This window comes from Marmota monax, unplaced genomic scaffold, assembly GCF_021218885.2.
Source record: "Marmota monax isolate L192 unplaced genomic scaffold, Marmota_monax_Labrador192_F-V1.1 WCK01_AAM20220418_F8-fsc00005, whole genome shotgun sequence".
NCBI lineage: Eukaryota > Metazoa > Chordata > Mammalia > Rodentia > Sciuridae > Marmota > Marmota monax.
This window is the reverse complement of record NW_026692254.1, coordinates 2,336,039-2,354,737: the sequence shown is the minus strand read 5'-3', so window position 1 is coordinate 2,354,737 and position 18,699 is coordinate 2,336,039. Positions and strand designations below refer to the sequence as shown.

At 39.3% G+C, this 18,699-nt stretch overlaps 1 protein-coding gene across 7 annotated transcripts in view; it reads left to right on the top strand.

The window, feature by feature from the left end:
- The window catches only part of Kif16b (kinesin family member 16B), a 304,004-nt gene that overhangs the window by 194,059 nt on the left and 91,246 nt on the right, over window positions 1-18,699 (top strand). For 3 of the 7 annotated variants that reach the window (XM_046434441.2, XM_046434424.2, XM_046434431.2), the window contains 4 exons: window positions 121-1,461; window positions 5,304-5,456; window positions 7,533-7,629; window positions 8,343-8,393. In XM_046434441.2, coding sequence (XP_046290397.1) covers window positions 121-1,461; window positions 5,304-5,456; window positions 7,533-7,629; window positions 8,343-8,393 — 1,642 coding nt within the window. Of the gene's footprint in view, window positions 1-120; window positions 1,462-5,303; window positions 5,457-7,532; window positions 7,630-8,342; window positions 8,394-9,688; window positions 16,729-18,699 lie in introns of those variants that run through there. The other 4 variants (XM_046434416.2, XM_046434411.2, XM_058576304.1 and 1 more) reach the window with 3 other exon arrangements.

Sequence of the window (18,699 nt, the reverse complement as noted above, 5' to 3'; positions counted from 1 at the left end):
TTTAATGGAGAATTTAGCTTTGTGTTGCGTATGCATTTTTAGAACATTCCAGTTAGGGAAAAGTTAGAACAACATTTAACATAGTGATCAAATAATGATCGGTCAATGTCTGCATTGTAGGAAACTCATAGAAGAAATGGAGGAAAAGCAGAAGTCAGACAAGGCAGAGCTGGAGAGGATGCAGCAGGAGGTGGAGACCCAGCGCAAAGAGACAGAAATCGTGCAGCGCCAAATCCGCAAGCAGGAGGAGAGCCTCAAACGCCGCAGCTTCCACATTGAGAACAAGCTCAAGGATTTGCTAGCAGAGAAGGAAAAGTTTGAGGAGGAACGGCTGAGAGAGCAGCAGGAAATTGAGCTGCAGAAGAAGAGACAAGAGGAAGAAAGCTTTCTGCGTGTCAAAGAGGAGCTCCGGAGACTCCAAGAACTCAACAACAGTGAGCAGGCGGAGAAGATTCAGATATTCCAAGAGCTGGACCGTCTCCAGCGGGAAAAAGATGAACAGCACGCCAAGCTGGAACTGGAGAAAAGGAGACTGGAGGAGCAGGAGAAGGAGCAGGTGCTGCTTGTTACCCACTTGGAGGAGCAGCTGCGAGAGAAACAAGAGATGGTTCCATTGCTGCGATGCAGTGAGGTCCAACGGGCAGAGGAGGAAAAGAGGGACCTGGAAGACATCAGGGAAGCCCTCCTGCGGGCCAGGGAAGCTGGGGCAGGAGGGGAGGAGGAAGATGATGAGCATCTGGAAAAAGCTCACCTACATTTCTTGGAGTTCAAGAAAAGGCAGCTTGTCAAACTAGCTAACTTGGAGAAAGACCTGGTCCAGCAGAAAGACCTCCTGAGAAAAGAAGTCCTAGCAGAGCAGGAAACCCTCCAGCGCTTAAAATGTGAAAATGAGGAGCAATCTAAGTGGTTAGCAAAAAATGATGCTAGTGTCACAAGTGTCTCACATGTGGCTGGAGATTTAGAGAAAATAAAGCCAGCAGAGTACAGGCTACAATATAAAGAACGCCAGCTACAGTACCTCCTGCAAACTCATCTGCCAGCTCTGTTGGAAGAAAAGCAGAGAGCGCTTGAAATCCTTGACAGAGGTCCTCTGGGCTTAGACAACACTCTTTATCAAGTAGAAAAAGAAATGGAAGAAAAAGAAGAGCAGCTCGCGAAATACCGAGCCAGTGCAAGCCAGCTGCAGCAGCTCCAGGCCACCTTTGAATTCACTGCCAATGTGGCACGACAGGAAGAAAAAGTGAGGAAGAAGGAAAAGGAGATTCTAGAATCACGGGAAAAGCAGCAGAGAGAGGCACTGGAGCGTGCAGTGGCCAGACTGGAGAGAAGGCACTCTGCTCTGCAGAGGCGCTCTACCCTGGGCCTGGAGACAGAAGAGCAGAGGCAGAAGCTTGCTAGTCTCAACAGTAGCACCGATGTCCTGGAAGCTCAGCAGGAGGTCCTGGAGAAGGACCAGGAGAGGTGAGAGTAGAGTAGGGAGAACATGGGTTACAATAGGAACCAAATCATGCTCATTTTCTATTCCTCATGGAGTTTCTGTCTTTTTTTAAGTGATTTTTTTATATAATAATTTCTTTTTTAAAAAATTTTTTATTGATTTTTTAAAAATAAATGACAGGTGGAATGTATTATAATTGTTATTACACATATAGAGCACAATTTTTCATATCTCTGGTTGTATACAAAGTATATTCACACCAATTTGGTCTTTATACATGTACTTTGGATAATGATGTCCATCACATTCCACCATCATTGCTAACCCCATGCCCCCTCCCTTTCCCTCCCACCCTTCTGCCCTGTCTAGAATTCCTCTATTCCTCCCCATGCTCCCCATCCCTACTCCACTATGAGTCAGTTACCTCATATCAGAGAAAACATTCGGCATTTGTTTTTTTAGGATTGGCTAACTTCACTTAGCATTATTAAACATATTCTCTGATACATAGGCAAATACTTATTTTTACCAAACCTGAGAAAAGTATTCTTAAACATTCTTTCATTTCGTAGGATCCTTGTTTTGGAACAATAGACCTAAAGTTAAAAAAATCATAATTAAATTCCTTGCCCATTGCTCCTGGGCTTTGGTTAAGGTCTCAACTGCTCAAAGAAAACTTCTGCCATGATTCCCCTTTTACTTCCCCCTCCCTGCCCCTCCCTCTCTTTCTCTGTTTTTCCTTCCTTCCTCCCCTTCTGTCTTCTCTCCCTTTCATTCCCTTCCTTTGCCCCCTCTGTCCCTTCTTCTACCCTCTTTTTTTCCTCCCTGCATTCCTCCTTCCTTCCCACTTTTCTTCCCCTTCCTCCCCTTGTTCCTTCTCTCCCTCTTCTTTGCTTTCCTCCCTCATGTCCTTCCCTGTTCCCACACCTGCCCTTCCTCAGTAATGTCATCACATCTTCTAGAGCTAGCACTTGTTACAATAAAGTGACATTCCTAAAATTCCTGCATTACATCTAATGTACTGATTCCCACAACCTGAGGAGAACTAAATTCCAGTACTTCTCCTACTTCTCAGGATTCAAATATTTGAGAGGAGGCATCAAGGACTCTATATTAAAAAACAACCATACCAAACAAAACTCTCCAGCTGATTTTGAACACAGTGTAATATTCAAGCATTCTTGGTGATATACTACTGTTTTGGGTGTTGTAAAAGATAGAATTAGGAAACTAGAAATTTTTTAAAGAATATTTATTTTTCTGTGCCTGTTTCCTGTCTCCATGCTTATCAGACAGTAGGTTCTTAAAATTAATAGATACACGAATTCTGTACAGATGATGCTAAGATTCTCAGAGGGGCCAGTGGCACCTGGTTTGGAGGTTTATAAGGAGACATCATACCCTGGCCCAGCCCTTTCCTGCCTGGGTGACATTGATGACGTTGGGCAATGTCCTTCATCTTTGGGCCTCAGTGTCCTGACCTATACAAGGGGTTGGTTGAGATCAGAGGTCTGTGTATTTTCTTTTAGCTCCAAACCTTTTGAGCAGTTGAGACCTTAACCAAAGCCCAGGTTAGAGGGCCTGGACCTGCCCTCTCCCATCCATGGCCACCTTCTGATAGGGGCTCCAACTGAAGCAGTCTACTACCTTAAGACTTAAGCTTTCATTTGACAAAGGCATGGGGTCACTTGCTGATGACAAAGTTAGATCTACTAAAAAATGTTACTGTAGCCCATCATCTTTCCTGAAAAGGTCAAAACAACTTCCCTCCAAATGATTGGCTTATACTGTGGATCATATTTATAATAGCTCTCTGGTAATCCCTTCAGGCAAAACAGCAACAAAATAACAATAAAAAAGCTTATTATTTCAGAGAAATGGGTGAATGGTTTAAGAAAATGATTACAGGTGTGCTATGTAAATGAAATTGCTGGACAAAGCTCCTACCTCAGGAAATTTGAAGTAGTGGAGGGCACGCTCTCAATTTGTGTCCTGCAGTTTGCAATAAGAATGCATCACGAGTTTTTAGCTTGAAGTTACTGACTTTGTCAACCAGCGATTTAGTGTTACTTCTCTATAAGAGTGGAGGTAAGATTGTGATTTTTATGGAAGGATTTCCTAGTATCAACATTCCTTCAGAAGCCACACAAAGGAGGCCCTGAGCATCATGAGTTTTGGTGAAATAGACTTTGCTAAGATCTAATTCGGGCCAGTGAATTCTGGATTCTGTGCTTTGTCTGTACTGTCCCTGGAGCTTGCTGTGGGTGTTTCCATTGTGTTTATTTTCTCTGGGTTCTCGTGACTAAGTCAGGATTAGCTGTGCAGCTTGACTTGGCCTCTTGTGAAATTCCACAAGTGTGAAATATTAAATTTATGTGGGATCAGATTGGACAACAGAACACTGAGCTTGGCTTTCCCATTGGCTTCTCAGTACTTTATGAACAAGGTTTAATTTATTTCACTGTCTTCTTTTCTACTACCTGCTAATTCTGAGAGCCCCAATAACATGTATCATGCAGCCCCACTAGAAAAACCCTCTTGCCACCATAGCAGGGACAACAGAAGAAAACTGTCAGTACCCATATTTAATCACATATTTTTATCAGAGTCCTTTCATAATGATAAATATAACTCATGATGCCAGCCAGAAAGAATGATCCTGTGTTAACACAGACTGTGTTTTAATGCCATATGTGCATTGTCGTTTACTCTTTCGTGGAAGAGAGTACCATCATTTCCAGTTAACAGATGGGGAAATTGAACCTGCTTTGCTTATGTAGCCACTGAGGACTTGTGTCACATAGGACTTGTGTCACGCAAAATGATAATGGATCTATTTCCCAGTCATCTCTTAGCTTTCTTGCCCTCTTATCTACTGAAATTTAGATTCAGAGGGCTGGCGGCACCTTGGTGTGTCAGCATTTTATTTTTGGAGCTGAATGAACTGAAAGATTAATTGACTCCTATTTGGTTCATAAAGAAATTGAGATCTAGATTGAAATAACTTGCCCACCTTCATGTAGTGACTGGGTCTTATGTTCCCTGGGGCCAGATTTATTGGCCAGCTTGGCCCTAGTCTAGCCTGATGGCCCTGGATTCAAGCATGGCCAGATCAGTGGGAGGATGGCTGTAAACATAGTTGACCTCATATTAGAAGTATCACTTTTCACTGGAGATAATTTTTTGGTTGTTATTAAAATAACCAAGATTCATAGTTATTTTAATTTGTCAAAGAACTCAATCTGCTTTCCTAGATTTGTCTTCTCTTCTTTATCTCCCCTCTTCTTCTGCCCTCACAAAAGTGGTTGGTTTTCATGGCATAGCTCCTTCATTTGTGTTGCTTTGTATGCACCTGGAACATCTTCCACCATCACTCCAGATGCCCATATTATCCCTGTCTTTTTAAGTCAACTTAGAACTGCCTGACCATGAATTTCCTCCTAAATTGGTGATTTCTGAAAGCTCTTTGAAGCATAAATTTCTTTGTCAAGAGAAGTATTCAACAGAATTTCTTATGTACTCCACAACCAGCTCTTATTGAAGCAGGAATTAAGGAATCAGAATTCTTCACAGCTATTTCCAAGGATATGCTTGGAAGGTAGTACAAGTTATCTTTACCCTTATTTGGTCAGATTCTTCAACTTTTGAATCCCTGTGGCAGCACTTGTCTTCGATCTTTCTTATGACTTATTTTTACCTCATACCTTGTCTTATAAGTGTGCAGCACCTTTACTAGAAAGTAAAGCTCTTTGCATGTAGAGTTTTTGTCTGAATACCCTGGGTTTTTTAAAACAATGCTTTGCAGAAGGAATGTGTTCCAGAAATTCTGTTAATGAACAAATTCATGTGATTCCCATCTTTGTAGGTTAGAACATGAAATCCAGCAACTAAAGCAGAAGATTTGTGAGGGAGACAGTGTTCAAAGAGGTGACCATGGGACCCTGGAGAGGAAGGCTGCTTCTTTCAGCTTGCTACCCAGTGCTGAAAAATCTCACCTGGCTCCCCTGATGGATGCCAGGTACTCAATATTAAACTGATGCAATGATTTGATTTTATTTGATTTAGTGATGCACATACCAGCATTGGCCATTTTGCATGTAGAGGGATCTATCAAAGGCTACAGTAATACCTATGCCTGAGAAGTTCTCTGTCTTTATCAGCTGATGCCTGATGATGGGGACAGGGATGGAGTGTCATTTGAACTTAAATCAGCACCTGAGAACCAAGTCAGCCAAATCCAAGGTATCTTGATGCAGATGGTTTGTGTGAGAAGGTGCAGGGAAACCAGATCATCCAGAACCAGAGTGATGCAAGGCCATGATGAAAAGCACAAAAACAGAATTCATTGAATTACACTGAGAAGAACCTTGTGCTGGCCGTTACTTTATATAAGTATTGATTATACTTAGATGGAGTTTATTATAAAAACTGTACTAGTATATTCAGAATGACCATGAATATAATAAATATATATCTGATGTTACTGTAATAAAATGATTTTCAATATAGATGGCATTGTGAATTGCTCTGTGGTGTGGAGCTCCCAGATAAATCAACTTAATCATTCTTTGCCTTAAAGAAAGCAGCGATCATTTTCCTTCTCCCCATCTGTATCATGGGGACACTTCAAACTGGGAAGTTCTGAGGCCTGGATTAGGAAATAAGTATTTGGATATCAAAATGTAGTCAGAATTACATGAGCCTCTGTAGCTCCTTATGTGTAGGTCTGTCCCCCATCTGCCTCATGGGGCTAGTTTCAAATTTTATTGACGGTCAGGGGAGATAATTTGTGAATACCCTTGGGTCATGTTCAGTTGCACATGATTTTGTTTTCAATACTGAAAGGTAATATTGTACTTTATTTAGGCCATTCTATCTAAAATATTAATCTTCTTGTCCAGCATTTCAGAAAATTATTTCTCTGTTGAGTGGTAGTACAGAAATATTGACAGGATTATGCATATGTTTAGAAACACAAATCAGGTAAATTTATTTGGCATATGTTCCAAGATGTAAATATGGAAATCATTTAATTTTTTTTTTTAATTTTGAAACAAAGTCTCACAAAGTCTCTGAGGTTAACCTTGAACATGTGACCTCCTGCCTTAGCCTCCCAAGGCACTGGGATTATAGGTGTACACCACTATGTCCAGCCAAAACCAGCTAATTTTTTTAAAAAATTCCTTCTAATCAGTGTCTGTAGCATTGGAGAAGATGAGCCTATAACAGAGCAATTGGAAAGACCTTTGGTGTGGCTGAAATTTCCTACTCTCTCTGGTGCTTCTGTATTGAATGACTTAAATGCAGACCAGAGATCGAGCTGGCATCCACTAGGATGGTTAAGGCTAATGGTTGTATTAAGTAATAATACAACTTCACTTACATTCTATGGGACACCAGATAGGACTTGACAACTTCTTCAAAGGTCAACCGTTTGTGGCTTCTTCTCTGTCTTGGCCCTGTTTGGAGGTTTTGGGGAGGTGAAACCTTTAAGGTACCTTACTGGACAGCTCCAGATAACCCATCTGGAGAGATAAGACTGACCAGAAATAATGCAAGAATGTCAAGCATTGCTGTCTTACACATAGATGCTGAATAATAAACAAGTATTGATCTTATGACCTCTTTTTTTGTTTGTTTTTTGTTTTGTTTGTTTTTTGTAATCCTTATAAGTGACCTTGTGCTTGAGAAATAATTATCATCTGTGTCAGTCTGTTCTGGGTGAGGAAACCCACTGTTCTGCCTTAGGAACAGATGAGTCCCTAAAGTGAGGGACTGTGATTTTTTTCCCCCATCCTGCAGCAGGTTTCCGCTAAGGAAATCAGTAGACTTGGATGGGGTCGCTTAGTCTCCTTTCCAGACTCAATGCTCTGTTATTTGTCCAGTTCTTTCTCATTTGGTGGAAAAAAAATAAACAGTGAACATATGGCTCTAGATTTCCTGGAAAGAAAAAACTGTGTGAGGTCTCAAATTGATTTTTTGTTTGGCAGTTAGAATGAGAAAGCTCCCTATTGTTTGGGGCTTAGGAAAGAAAGATATAGCAACCTTGTGTGGTTAGAAGCATTTATATTTGTCTTGACTCCATGACTTTCAGGATCAATGCTTACATTGAAGAAGAGGTCCAAAGACGTCTTCAGGATTTGCATCATGCTATTGGTCATGCCAGCAACACATCTGCAGATATGATGAAGGTAAGCTGAATGAGCTAAGTTAGTGGTCATTCATTTCTCAAGATGACCTTGTGGATAAATGAGTGGTGCGGGAATGGTGGTGGGGTCTTTTATGACCACTTCTCAAGAGAAAATTCAGATGTTGAATATTTAAAAAAAAAAAAGTACTAATACTGCTTGGATGGGGCTTAACAGTTTATGAATCTTTTTAATTCAAGTATTTTAGTTGGCAATTTTGTGATTCTGAGAAAACCTTTATTAAGTGAATATAAAGTTTTCTAATTCTTTGATTTATAAACATCCTAGATGTAACATTTTTCTGTTTTCTCTCAAATGTAACCTATTTCCATAAATATTTAATTTACTTTGTAAACTATTCAAGGACAAATATATTTTCCCCTTGAGAAGAAAAGTATTTGCAACAGGTGATTTTTATCAAAATAAAGACAATTCATTTCTAACCTGCAAATTAAGAAATATCCTAAGGAAATCTTGCTTTCAATATTAGAACTTTAAGATCATTGAACCGTTTAGGTTCAGTTCTTTTTCAGACAGATCGATCAATAGTCATGTTTATCTTGGGAACGTAAATTCTGTAAAAGGGTTGTCATTGTTGAATGACAAGTATGTTTCTATAGAATTTTATTCCCATAAATATGTCTAATCAAATCAGTTTTTCTCTCCTCTATGAACATGCTATAATTTAATATAGAGGGCTTTTTATTTATTTTCAGGATAATGAGAAACTTCACAATGGCACCATTCAACGTAAGCTAAAATATGAGGTAGGTAATGATTTTTCAGATTGATAGGGTCGCCTTAAATTATGGCATGCTTGTGTGATTAAATTTTCTTAATGTTTAGTTGCATAATTAGAATTTTGAAGTCCCAGTGAGATTAATGGCTAATAGGGAAGGCAAGCTATTATATAGACTTAGAATTAAACGGAATCCTGCAGGTTGAAAACTGCTTTGACTTTCTTGAACAGCACGCAGGTTTGGTGGAGCTTTGCCCAGTTTTTCATTTGTAACAGTATCCTTTTCCTTGGTCTGCATTTAAAAGACAGAATTATATAATCAGGATCAGATATGGGGTTTGGAAATGAAACTGAGTACTATTTAATGTTTTAAAAACCCTGTTCGTTTTGTAGACTGTGAGTTGGCAACAGCATAAAGGAAATACACTTGGTTAATTAGCTTATTTCTCTGGTTGATTATCAAACTAACAATTTTGGGGGGCATACAATTTGTAAGATTTTACTTGTATTTTCTTCCCCGAAAGGGCATGTCCTTCACATTTTCCCATAAAAACAAACAACAACAACAACAAAACCCTGCTAAGTGGTAGAAATCTCTCTGCCAAAGATTTACATTCATTACTGAATGGGGAGCAAGAGGGTGAATGTGGCCCTGGCCACCCCCTCCTGCCAGCATTGAGGAGTGATATTACCCTCCTCTGAATACCCATTCCCTTAGCAGGTTACCCCAGGTGCAGCCTTTTATTTCTTTGTTTCTGTGGTGCCTGACACAGAGCAAATGTGCAGTAAGCCTTCCGTGGTGATGCTGACTTAGCCAGAGAGGACACAAGATTCTCATGAAATGAACCAAAAAGAGAAATCAGACCTGAGTTGGAATACTTGTGAATTGCTTTTGGTCTTGCCCTCTAATTCTAATTAAGTATGCCCTAATATTTTTACATTTTGGACATATGGTCTTGCATTTATTTTCATAACTATAAATGACCTTTTAAACACTGAATAAGGTCTTAGGATTTGCTTTAGAGAAAATGAAATGTTAGACCAACAAGTGGATACTGTGAATCAATCCTATACAATATGCTTGTATCAAAATACTTGGCAATTTATAAATAATAAATATGGAAATTAATGTGCTATGTATAAATCAGATCATCTATTCTTAAATCATACCAATCAATACAGCTAGCTTAGGCTTTCTACTTAAACTCTGAATTAATACACTCAATGAAACTAATGACTACAGGAATCATCATGTGCAAAAGAATCACAGAAATGGTGCCACATCCCCATTTCAACTTTTTTTTTTTTTGACATCTTGAACAGAAAAATCGGTTTTGGCCCACTCAATATCTTGTCCCACTTCTGCCCAAAGATGCCACTGGTACTTCTAGCATCATTAGAGAAGAGAGGAGGGAGGAGGATCAGAGCAGTCACTGGAGTCATCCCATGCAACAGAGAATCTTAGGCTCTAGAGCTTCCTCCTCAACATCACAAGAAAGAAGGGATCAGTCCTTAGTACCCAAGGAACTGCAGGACAGTGGTTACAAATATTGTTGTCCTGAGTACTCTGGCCATCTTGAACCAAAATGTTTTCATCTACCTGAAATCTTTTTCCTTAAGGAAAACGTAACCAATGATGGAGAAGATTTTCAGAGTAAGTCAGATAATTTCAGTGAGTTGATGACTCACAAAGATGAACACAACTTGGGAACTGAGTCCAGCTGGACATTGCTGCTACAGAAGTCCCAACAAGTGTCTATAAATAGCAGAAGCAAGCAGGCCAGGCAAAGCAGGGTGCTCTGCTTTGTCCTCTCTGAAAGTGTTTCTCATGAAGAGAGCACATCTGGGAGTGCTTCTCAGAGCACAACGGCCCCTGAGTTTTGTTGTGAACAGCAAGATGAGAAAGAGTTATCTGCTGAAAAGAATAGCTCTCCGTCATCGCTGATAACTATTAGGACAGAAGGAAACAACAGGCTGGGATATTTTTACCACAAGTTCTCAGCTCTTTATAAAGATACTAGCAGTCACCTGCTACAGACTGGCACAAAGATGATTCACCAAGCCAAGCATGTGGGGACTCTGTGTGACCCAAGTGGGCTCACCTCCCATGTGACAACATTCATCAGAAGTTTGCCATTTCTGAAGCACTTGCCCCTGGACATGCTTTTGAAGTCACGTGTGGTGCCATCCGGATCTCATTGTTTTCCTGAAGCTCAGGTTGGCAGCAGCAGCAGCAACAAAGAGGCAAGGAGTCTGAGGCCAGAAAAGAGCCCAGAGCCTTACAGGGCCTCCACCTTCACATCTGCAGCTTTACCAGGTTCCTTGCCAAGTTCAGTTTTCTGCCTTGACTCAGAAGATGCTAGAAAGAGCTCTGCATTTAAGCAGACCCTTGTGCAATTCCCAGACCAAATGCTGAAATTTCAAGAATACTCTTTAAAAGACTTTCTTGAGGTTGTGACTTGTTCTCTGCCAGAACCTATAGGTGATGTGAAGGACATCAAAGGCATTTACTGGCTTGCTGTGGCTAACTGCATAGAACCTGACCCCCAGCCAGCATGTTTGCTCCTCCTTCAGTCAACTTTATACTCTTTGGTTCTGTCAGATAAGCACACAGGCTCAATGGACATCTTTCATGTTCTATCTCTTTCTGGACTACAAGAAATTCAGATTGGTTTTGGTGGGCAAAGCATTCGATTCCTGGGATCCACGGAGGCCCTTCTGCTCACTGTGTTTAGTTACAACAAAAATCTCTCTCAACAGTTATGCCGTGACCTCCTGTGTGTCCTGATGTCAAAGTCTGAAGCTGCTGCCTTTGAGAATCATCCTCTACTCCAACAAGATCTAGTTCAGCTTTCTCTGGATTGGAAAGCAGAAATCCCTGATTTAATTTTGGCAAATGGAGTCCATTTGTCATCCAAATTCCAGACTACCTTGGTTGACATGGTTTACTTTCTTCATGGAAATGTGGGAGTCAATATCCTTTCTCTGGCAGAGGTTCAATTACTGCTCTACACAACGGTCAGGGTTGAGGGCGAGCCCAGCAATGACCAGTGTCAGTCACTTGTCCTTCTGAATACCCACATTGTGCTTATGAGGGAAGATCGTGTGTTTTATCCACATACACCATCTCTGAACACACTTCCTCCACGTACACAATTTGATGTGATCAGATGCTGTGCTTTAAGTGAATTCAGGTGTGTTGTTGTTCCAGAGAAGAAAAATTTATTAACAGTAGAACTTGTCTTCTTGCAGAAACTTAGGCATTCATCAGTTTCAGGAAATAGCACTTCTGCACCCTTTCAAGAAGGCCCAGGTGTCCAGTCGTTTATGAACCCATTGCATCTCCAGGGTAGTCAGCATGGGGCACCTGAAGTCTGGAAACTGACTTTCAATTCTCAAGATGAAGCTCTTTGGCTAATCTCACATTTGACAAGACTCTAGGAAGGAGACTTTTAAAGATGCAGTACATTTTCTGAGATCTTTAATAAAAGGGAAAACAGTCAAGGGAATACAAATATCTTGGTGTAGCTAATCAAATTGGAATTGGGAAAAAGCAGACCTCCGAAGTTTAATGTAAATATTTGAAATATCTGCTATAAAATGAAAATACCTGATTGCAGAGGACTGATAAAATATCTTTATGACCACCTGCTTTGTTTTCTTAAAACTCAGGCTTGCAAATTTGCATCCACCTCATCATTTGTCAGATGATTAAAGCATTTCTGATTGTTTGGCTTCGTGTTGATTTATAGTCTGGTGCACTGGAATCTGTCTAGGCCTGCTAGCTTCTAGCAGGCTAATTTGTGCTGCCTGAAAAAGTGCCCAGTCTGGCAGTGACCTTCATTGACATCCTCCATTCCAGCTGTGATTAGGACAGTGATGTGGCAGAACACATTAGTGCTACACCATGCTTCCTGTAAGGACCCAGGTTTTACATGTCCTCCCATCACTGCGGGACATGGAGTGGAGCCAGCAGTGCCTGTCCTACACTGTTGTCTTCCCCAACTAATTGCCTTTTCTTGCCTTCTTTCGTCCTTCTCGACTATTCTCTTTCAACCAGTGTGATTTCAGCTCCTGACTTGTCAGTAGTTTTTAGTACTCTTCTCCTAGTCTCCAACCCCAACTTCCATCACATTCTAGTTCTTTCTCTGAATTTCTGTATTTCTGTCCTAGAAAGACTTGTCATCTTAAAGTCTAGCTTTTTCTAATGGCTTCTTTCTACTGTCTTGTCAAATAAACATATGGTTGCCTCCAAAGTGCATTCAGCACTTTTCCCTGGCTTTTCTCCCTCTTGCCTCACACCAAACCCATCATTTGTATTTGAAAGAGGTGTTCTGCTGGTCTGAAGCAAGTTCACATTTTTACCTGCCTGAGGAGGATCTTCTTTCCACTAAGCAAGTCAGTGGTCAGCATCCTCTCTCAGAGGCTCCTAGCTCTCCCCTACAAGATCTCTCTCTCTTCTTACCCACCCTTTCTGTCTATAGGATTCAGTAGTACTGTGAGCAACCAGGGATAACACATCCTATATTTATTTTTTATTTCATCTGGCCCTAGTTGCTTGGCCATTGTTCTCATACCTCTGCTAAATTCCAGAATCTCAGAAGGGAGGAGCTCTGCCTCTTTTGATCCATCCAGTCTACTTCCATTCTCAGCTGGGATCATGCTCAGCCATGATAGCTACTCTGCAGTGTGGTGCACAGTTGAGTGAATCAGTGATTTTACTCACCTGCTCATTTTAGCCCTGGCACCCAAAGGACATTTTCTGTTCTGGTCAAATCTTTGGGAAATGTGCACCACGAATGTACCCCTTCTTGATGACAGGGACAGTCGCAAAATTTAACCCACTCTGAAACTTACCATCTTCTGAGACCAGGAAGTGCATAGCTTCCCTCCTTCCATCATCAGAGCTAATGACAAGTTACTGAGCTGATTCTACATTTTCACCTATTTTTTCTCCTCTAGTCTCTAGGGAAGTGAAGAGGAGAACACAAGCACTTGGTTGGATAATATGCTATGATCCACAGACTGGTGCTATAGCTTTGTTTGCTCTAGACCAATGGAGGCTTTTTGATTTTGAGTCAGTTGAATTCTCTTGTTTTTAGGTGGATTATTGTCATTTCCAAAGCACCCCTCTTTCATACATGCATACCTTATTGCCTCATACCTGAAGGCTTTTAACTCTACATAGAGGTGTTATGGTTTGGCTATGAGGTGTCCCCCTAAACCTTCTATTAATGCAGAAATATTCAGAGGTGAAGTGATTAGATTATGAAAGCTATTACCTAACCATTCCATTCTTGCTTGAATGGACTGCTGGATGGTAATTGTAGGCTGGTGGAATATAAGAGGGTCCCTGAGGTATGCCCTAGAAGGTGACAATTTCCCTTTGACCTCTTTTATCCTCCCCCTCCTTCTGCTTCCTGGCTTCACCATGAGCTGAGCAACTTCCCTTCATCGGGTCCTTCTGCCATGATGTTCTGCCTCATCTTGGACCCAGAGCAATGGAGTCTGCAGTCTATGGACTGAGACCTCAGAAATTGAGCCCCACATAAACTTTTTCTGACTCTAGGTTGTTTTTATCAGGTATTTTGTTCACAGCAACATAAAACCTGACTAAAACAAGGTGAATCTTTTTCGGTCTTGGAAAAAATTCTTAAAATCACCAGGATACCTTTTAATATCAACACTATTTCTACTAATTTATTTTCATGTATTCTTTCACTTTTCTCAACTAATTTATTTTCCATTACTTTGTCTTAAAGTGTCCCATTCCATATTTTCTTATACATCCCTGATAAGATAACCAGAATTAATGATCATTAAGACTAGAGAGTAGAATTTAAAATGCCAGCATAGGGCTAACAATTGAAAAAGGTAGCAATATACAGTAATACATTATTTTTACAAAGAGTGTTAAATATTAAACAAACCAGACTTGCTTGTCCTCATAGGTACAAAACCATAATTCTACCATGTTAAAAATAAAGGTCTTTATTATTTCTCATAGCTGGAACATAGAGCAAATATGAGCATTGCATAAGTTTGTGTTAATCATTATGGCTTTTCCAGTCTGCTTTATGATCCAAGTAGGCTACAGTGGGAATCTCACTACATAATAGAAGCAACCTACAGCATTCAAATTTTATGTATTACATCTCTCAGCTAGGCATACTCTGTACCTTGAGATAAAATATGGTCCTTGGGAATGAGTTTGATTTACTATCTGTGAAGTAGGTATTAAGATTGTTATAATGCCTGTAGAAAATAGTGGAGTTGTTTTTACCATTATCTACCAAGATGTCAGCCATAACAACCTCCTTCTGGCTCATTGTTCAGGAGTTCTGTACCAAAGACACTCTGTAGTAGAGCAGGTATAACTCTAGGTATTTGATAATGTAACATCTCAGTTGTTAGGAGTTTCTGAATCAGGAAGTAATAGGTTCATACATACTTGGTTGTGTGGCACTTGCATTGTTGTAATATAGGCATAAACATTTGCATTTTGGGACTTGTTGATACGTTCTAGACAAAGATCTCTTTGAGTACTTTTGAAATGGTTATTTCATCTAAATTTGATTAAAACCCATTTTGCTCACAGCTGCCTATCTCACAGGCAGAGTGAATGTATTTAGACTTTGTTGAAAAAACATTTCAAAACAGTTTATCTCCCCAATCTCATTTCTTTAAAAATGTGCATGCTTCCTGTTGGAAGAGAACACTTAAGTATTCCAGCAGTAATAATTACAGCAATTTTAATTACATTCTTTTTCCCAGACAATTTAAATCTTTGTATGATAAAAAGATTTAAATTAAGTTTATTCATGCTTTTTTGATAGCTGGGCAGTCTTATTGAATGGGCCACTTTTTGATGAGGTCATTTTATTAATGAAGTTGAACAGTCTCCAATATGTAATTTAGACACCTTGTTCCTCAAAACTTCTATTGTAACAAATGTTTTATCAGTCAGCTATTGCCAAGTAACAAACAGCACTCCAACACTAAGTCCCATACCAAAAAGTTTTTTTTTTTTCCACTGCTGGTTTGCAAATAGATGAAAGTGGCTCTGCTGTTGGATAAAAGTCATCTTCAGCTCAGTGAAGGTTTTTCTTCCCCGTTTGTCTCATTTGGGGGTTTGTGCTGAGGGAACAGTAGTCATCATGATGGTGAAAGAAGTACAAAAGGGCAGCCATGAAATCCTCTGCTGGCATCATTGTCTACTAACTTCCTGTTGGCCAATATGAATTACTAACAGAACCCAAAGTCAAAAAACAAGGAAGTATAGTCTATCCATTAAGAAGCTCTGGCAAGACTATGGATGTTACCACTATGAGGAGAAAAGAATTAGGACCAGAAATTTGGTCTGCCATCGATGCTTTATGTCAAAGTTCCCAAAGCTTTTTTGAAGTTAAGGCTCAAAAAACTTAAAACTTATCCGATTTCTCCCTATTGGGAACATTCAGAAATTGGGAAGAACATATGTTCTAGGAACTTTAAAGTTACCTGGTTCAACTGTTTTCTAATTCAGTCTATGCTTGAATATCTCCATGAAATGGGCTGATCACTTCCTACCACTGATTGAGTTTATTCATGGCAGATTGCTCTTATTGCTAGGCTGTTCTTTCTGTAATCTCCTTATACTGCTATTCATCCTCACAGTCTTGTCTAGCCAAAGCACCTTCTGTAACAAATAAAGCCAGTCTATTCTGTATGTTGTATTATATCACAACCCTTTGGATGATCCTCTCTCTGCCTCTGCTAATTTTTTCTTCCTTCTTTTTAATGCCCTTAGTCCCCACTGTTCCCTGCACAATAGTTTTCGAACCATTGTTGTCTAAAGTTGTGTTAAGGATGCACCTTTGTAATTTGTTAAAACTTCCTTTTTAAGAAATAGAACTGAACAATCCAGTTGATGAGAAGGAAAGAGATTCTATTGTAAATTAATCCACTGCCCTTATTTGGTTAAAATCTGTTGCTGAGGATGTAGAGCATTACTATTATGAAAACAATTCCAACTATTACATATATTGTGATTTACTAAGTGCAGAGTTTTTGCCTGTATATTGTACCTTTTTATTCCTAAACTCAACTTCCTGGAATCATTTCATCTCTTAATATTATTGCATTGTCACACATGAGCTTTTAGGTGACACCTAATATCTAAACCATGACACCTTCTTATTCCAGAGCATATATTTTTTTCCACAATGCCAAAATCACCTCTTAGTCACTGTTATTCTTGAGGGCAAACTTTTTGTGTTTTGTATTTTATTTTTTTGTTTATGTTAGCAGTGTTAGCTATGTTGATTCTTACCTGTTTTTTTCCCCTTATAATATGTAGACATTAAAGATTTTTTTCTGCTTGAGTTTTGTTATTATTGTTATTCTTGTTTTTAAGGATTGCTTTACAAGTTTCTTTCCGATTCCATTGTTTCCTTGTATGAGCCTCACATCTCTTTGTTTCTGTACTTTTAGCTCCTATAAAAGAAAAGTGTGGACACAAGCATAATGTGAATATGATACAGGATAACTTCACGTGCTCAATGTTGCTCCTTTAGATGGAAATTTAAATAATATCCTCTGCAGAAAACTGAAAAAGGAAAGTGCCCCCACCCCTCCCACTTTTTATTTTCTCCTGGACCTTAGAATTTAATGCAGTTTGGAACTAAAACTAGTGAAGATGAGTGGCACTTTTCATGATTAAAGACATATAATAGAACTAGAAGGGAGACATCTGATTTTCCCTCCTCAGGATTTCAAACTTAAGACATTTGATGATGAAAGCCATTTAGCAATTTTTGCCATATTATTGGCCAGATGTACTAGACCCGATATTTAATAATCTTTTTAATAACTGTTCATTTATGAGTTATCCCAAGATGATGACCTTTTAATGGAGCTAGTCTTGTGTGATCTAGACATCTCAAAATAGTGCCATTTTTAATAGTTTAAAGTTGAAACATTCCTCAGATTACCCAGTATTTTTATACCTTGAAACAATATTAGTCAACTCAGATCTGGATAGAAGAAATCCAATTCTAGTAAGAATCATGGCTTGCATATCAGCTAAGCTCAAGGTGTTCCATAACCATCTCTGTCTAACACAGTTTATCATTTTCTGGGTAATTTGTCCATAAGAGTATATCAAAATTAAAGAATTTATCCTGTATTTGAAAACTTATATTTATGTTTTCTGATGTGAGTAAGGTGTTAGCATTGTTCATGCCAGTCTATTAATTGCTGTCCCTGACAAGGATGAAGAAGATGTACCTGGAGCTAGCATGTGGGGCATATATCTTGGCCAAATCCAAGACATGCATGTACTAAGTAAGCCTTCAGAGATAGCATAGTATTAAGACAACACCCTTTATAGCACAGATAGGCTTCTTTGGGAAATTAATATGAACATATCTTGGCTATAGGACACACTCATGATTTGCACTCACTCATACAGGTTATCTTTATTCTCTTTCTCATAACATGGCTCACATTTGAGATCCTACTGTCACTGCCCTTACCATCCAAATCCCCATTTCCAATTGCTGGAGTATAATAAGTACTTGATGCATGAGTTCTAACAAACTATCACTGTGTCATGTGTGGTTGAAAAAAAGGGGGTAATTAGACACATGTGCTAAGGTGGGAATAACATTATGCTAGGAATCAGTTATTTTGTTAAATATGATTTTAAAAAAGAAAATGAAAAAAATTGGTTTGTCTGTATTTTAGAAGTAAAGCTTGAATATGGGCTCAAGGCGATTAGATGGCAGTTCTTAGGTCTGACCTTTTCATGGTCAAAGGATGAACTGAATTTAACCATCTGGTACATAATTAGAGTGTTTAGGGGGAACTATTGATGACTCCCTGTAGGACTGAAATGTTCCATGCTCTCTGCCTAGCTGATAGTGATCCAAGTAGATATTAAATCCACTTCCTGTTCATTTCCTCAATTGATCGCTTTTGAAGGAGACACCCTGAATGGGAAAGGAAGATTCTAATCTGAATAATTACAATGTACCCCATGTTTTGCTTATTTCTTGGAGTTAAGGATCTGACTACAGTGTTCGATCCACAATGAAACAACAACAACCAAAAACAACAACAACAACAACAGTACATTTGTTGACACAGGATGTTATTGCTTTAAGGTTCTCATAAAAATATTTATTTGTATTTAATTTTAAAAGGTCTTTCTTATGTTGGGTACCCCTCCTATTTCTAAATAGAACCACTTCATAGTGCACTTAAAATTGCTTGTAACATCTTTCAAATTTATCAATGCCAGTTCTGCTGCACAGAGTGGTTCCCACACGGACAGCCTTTCTTGTTTCTTCACT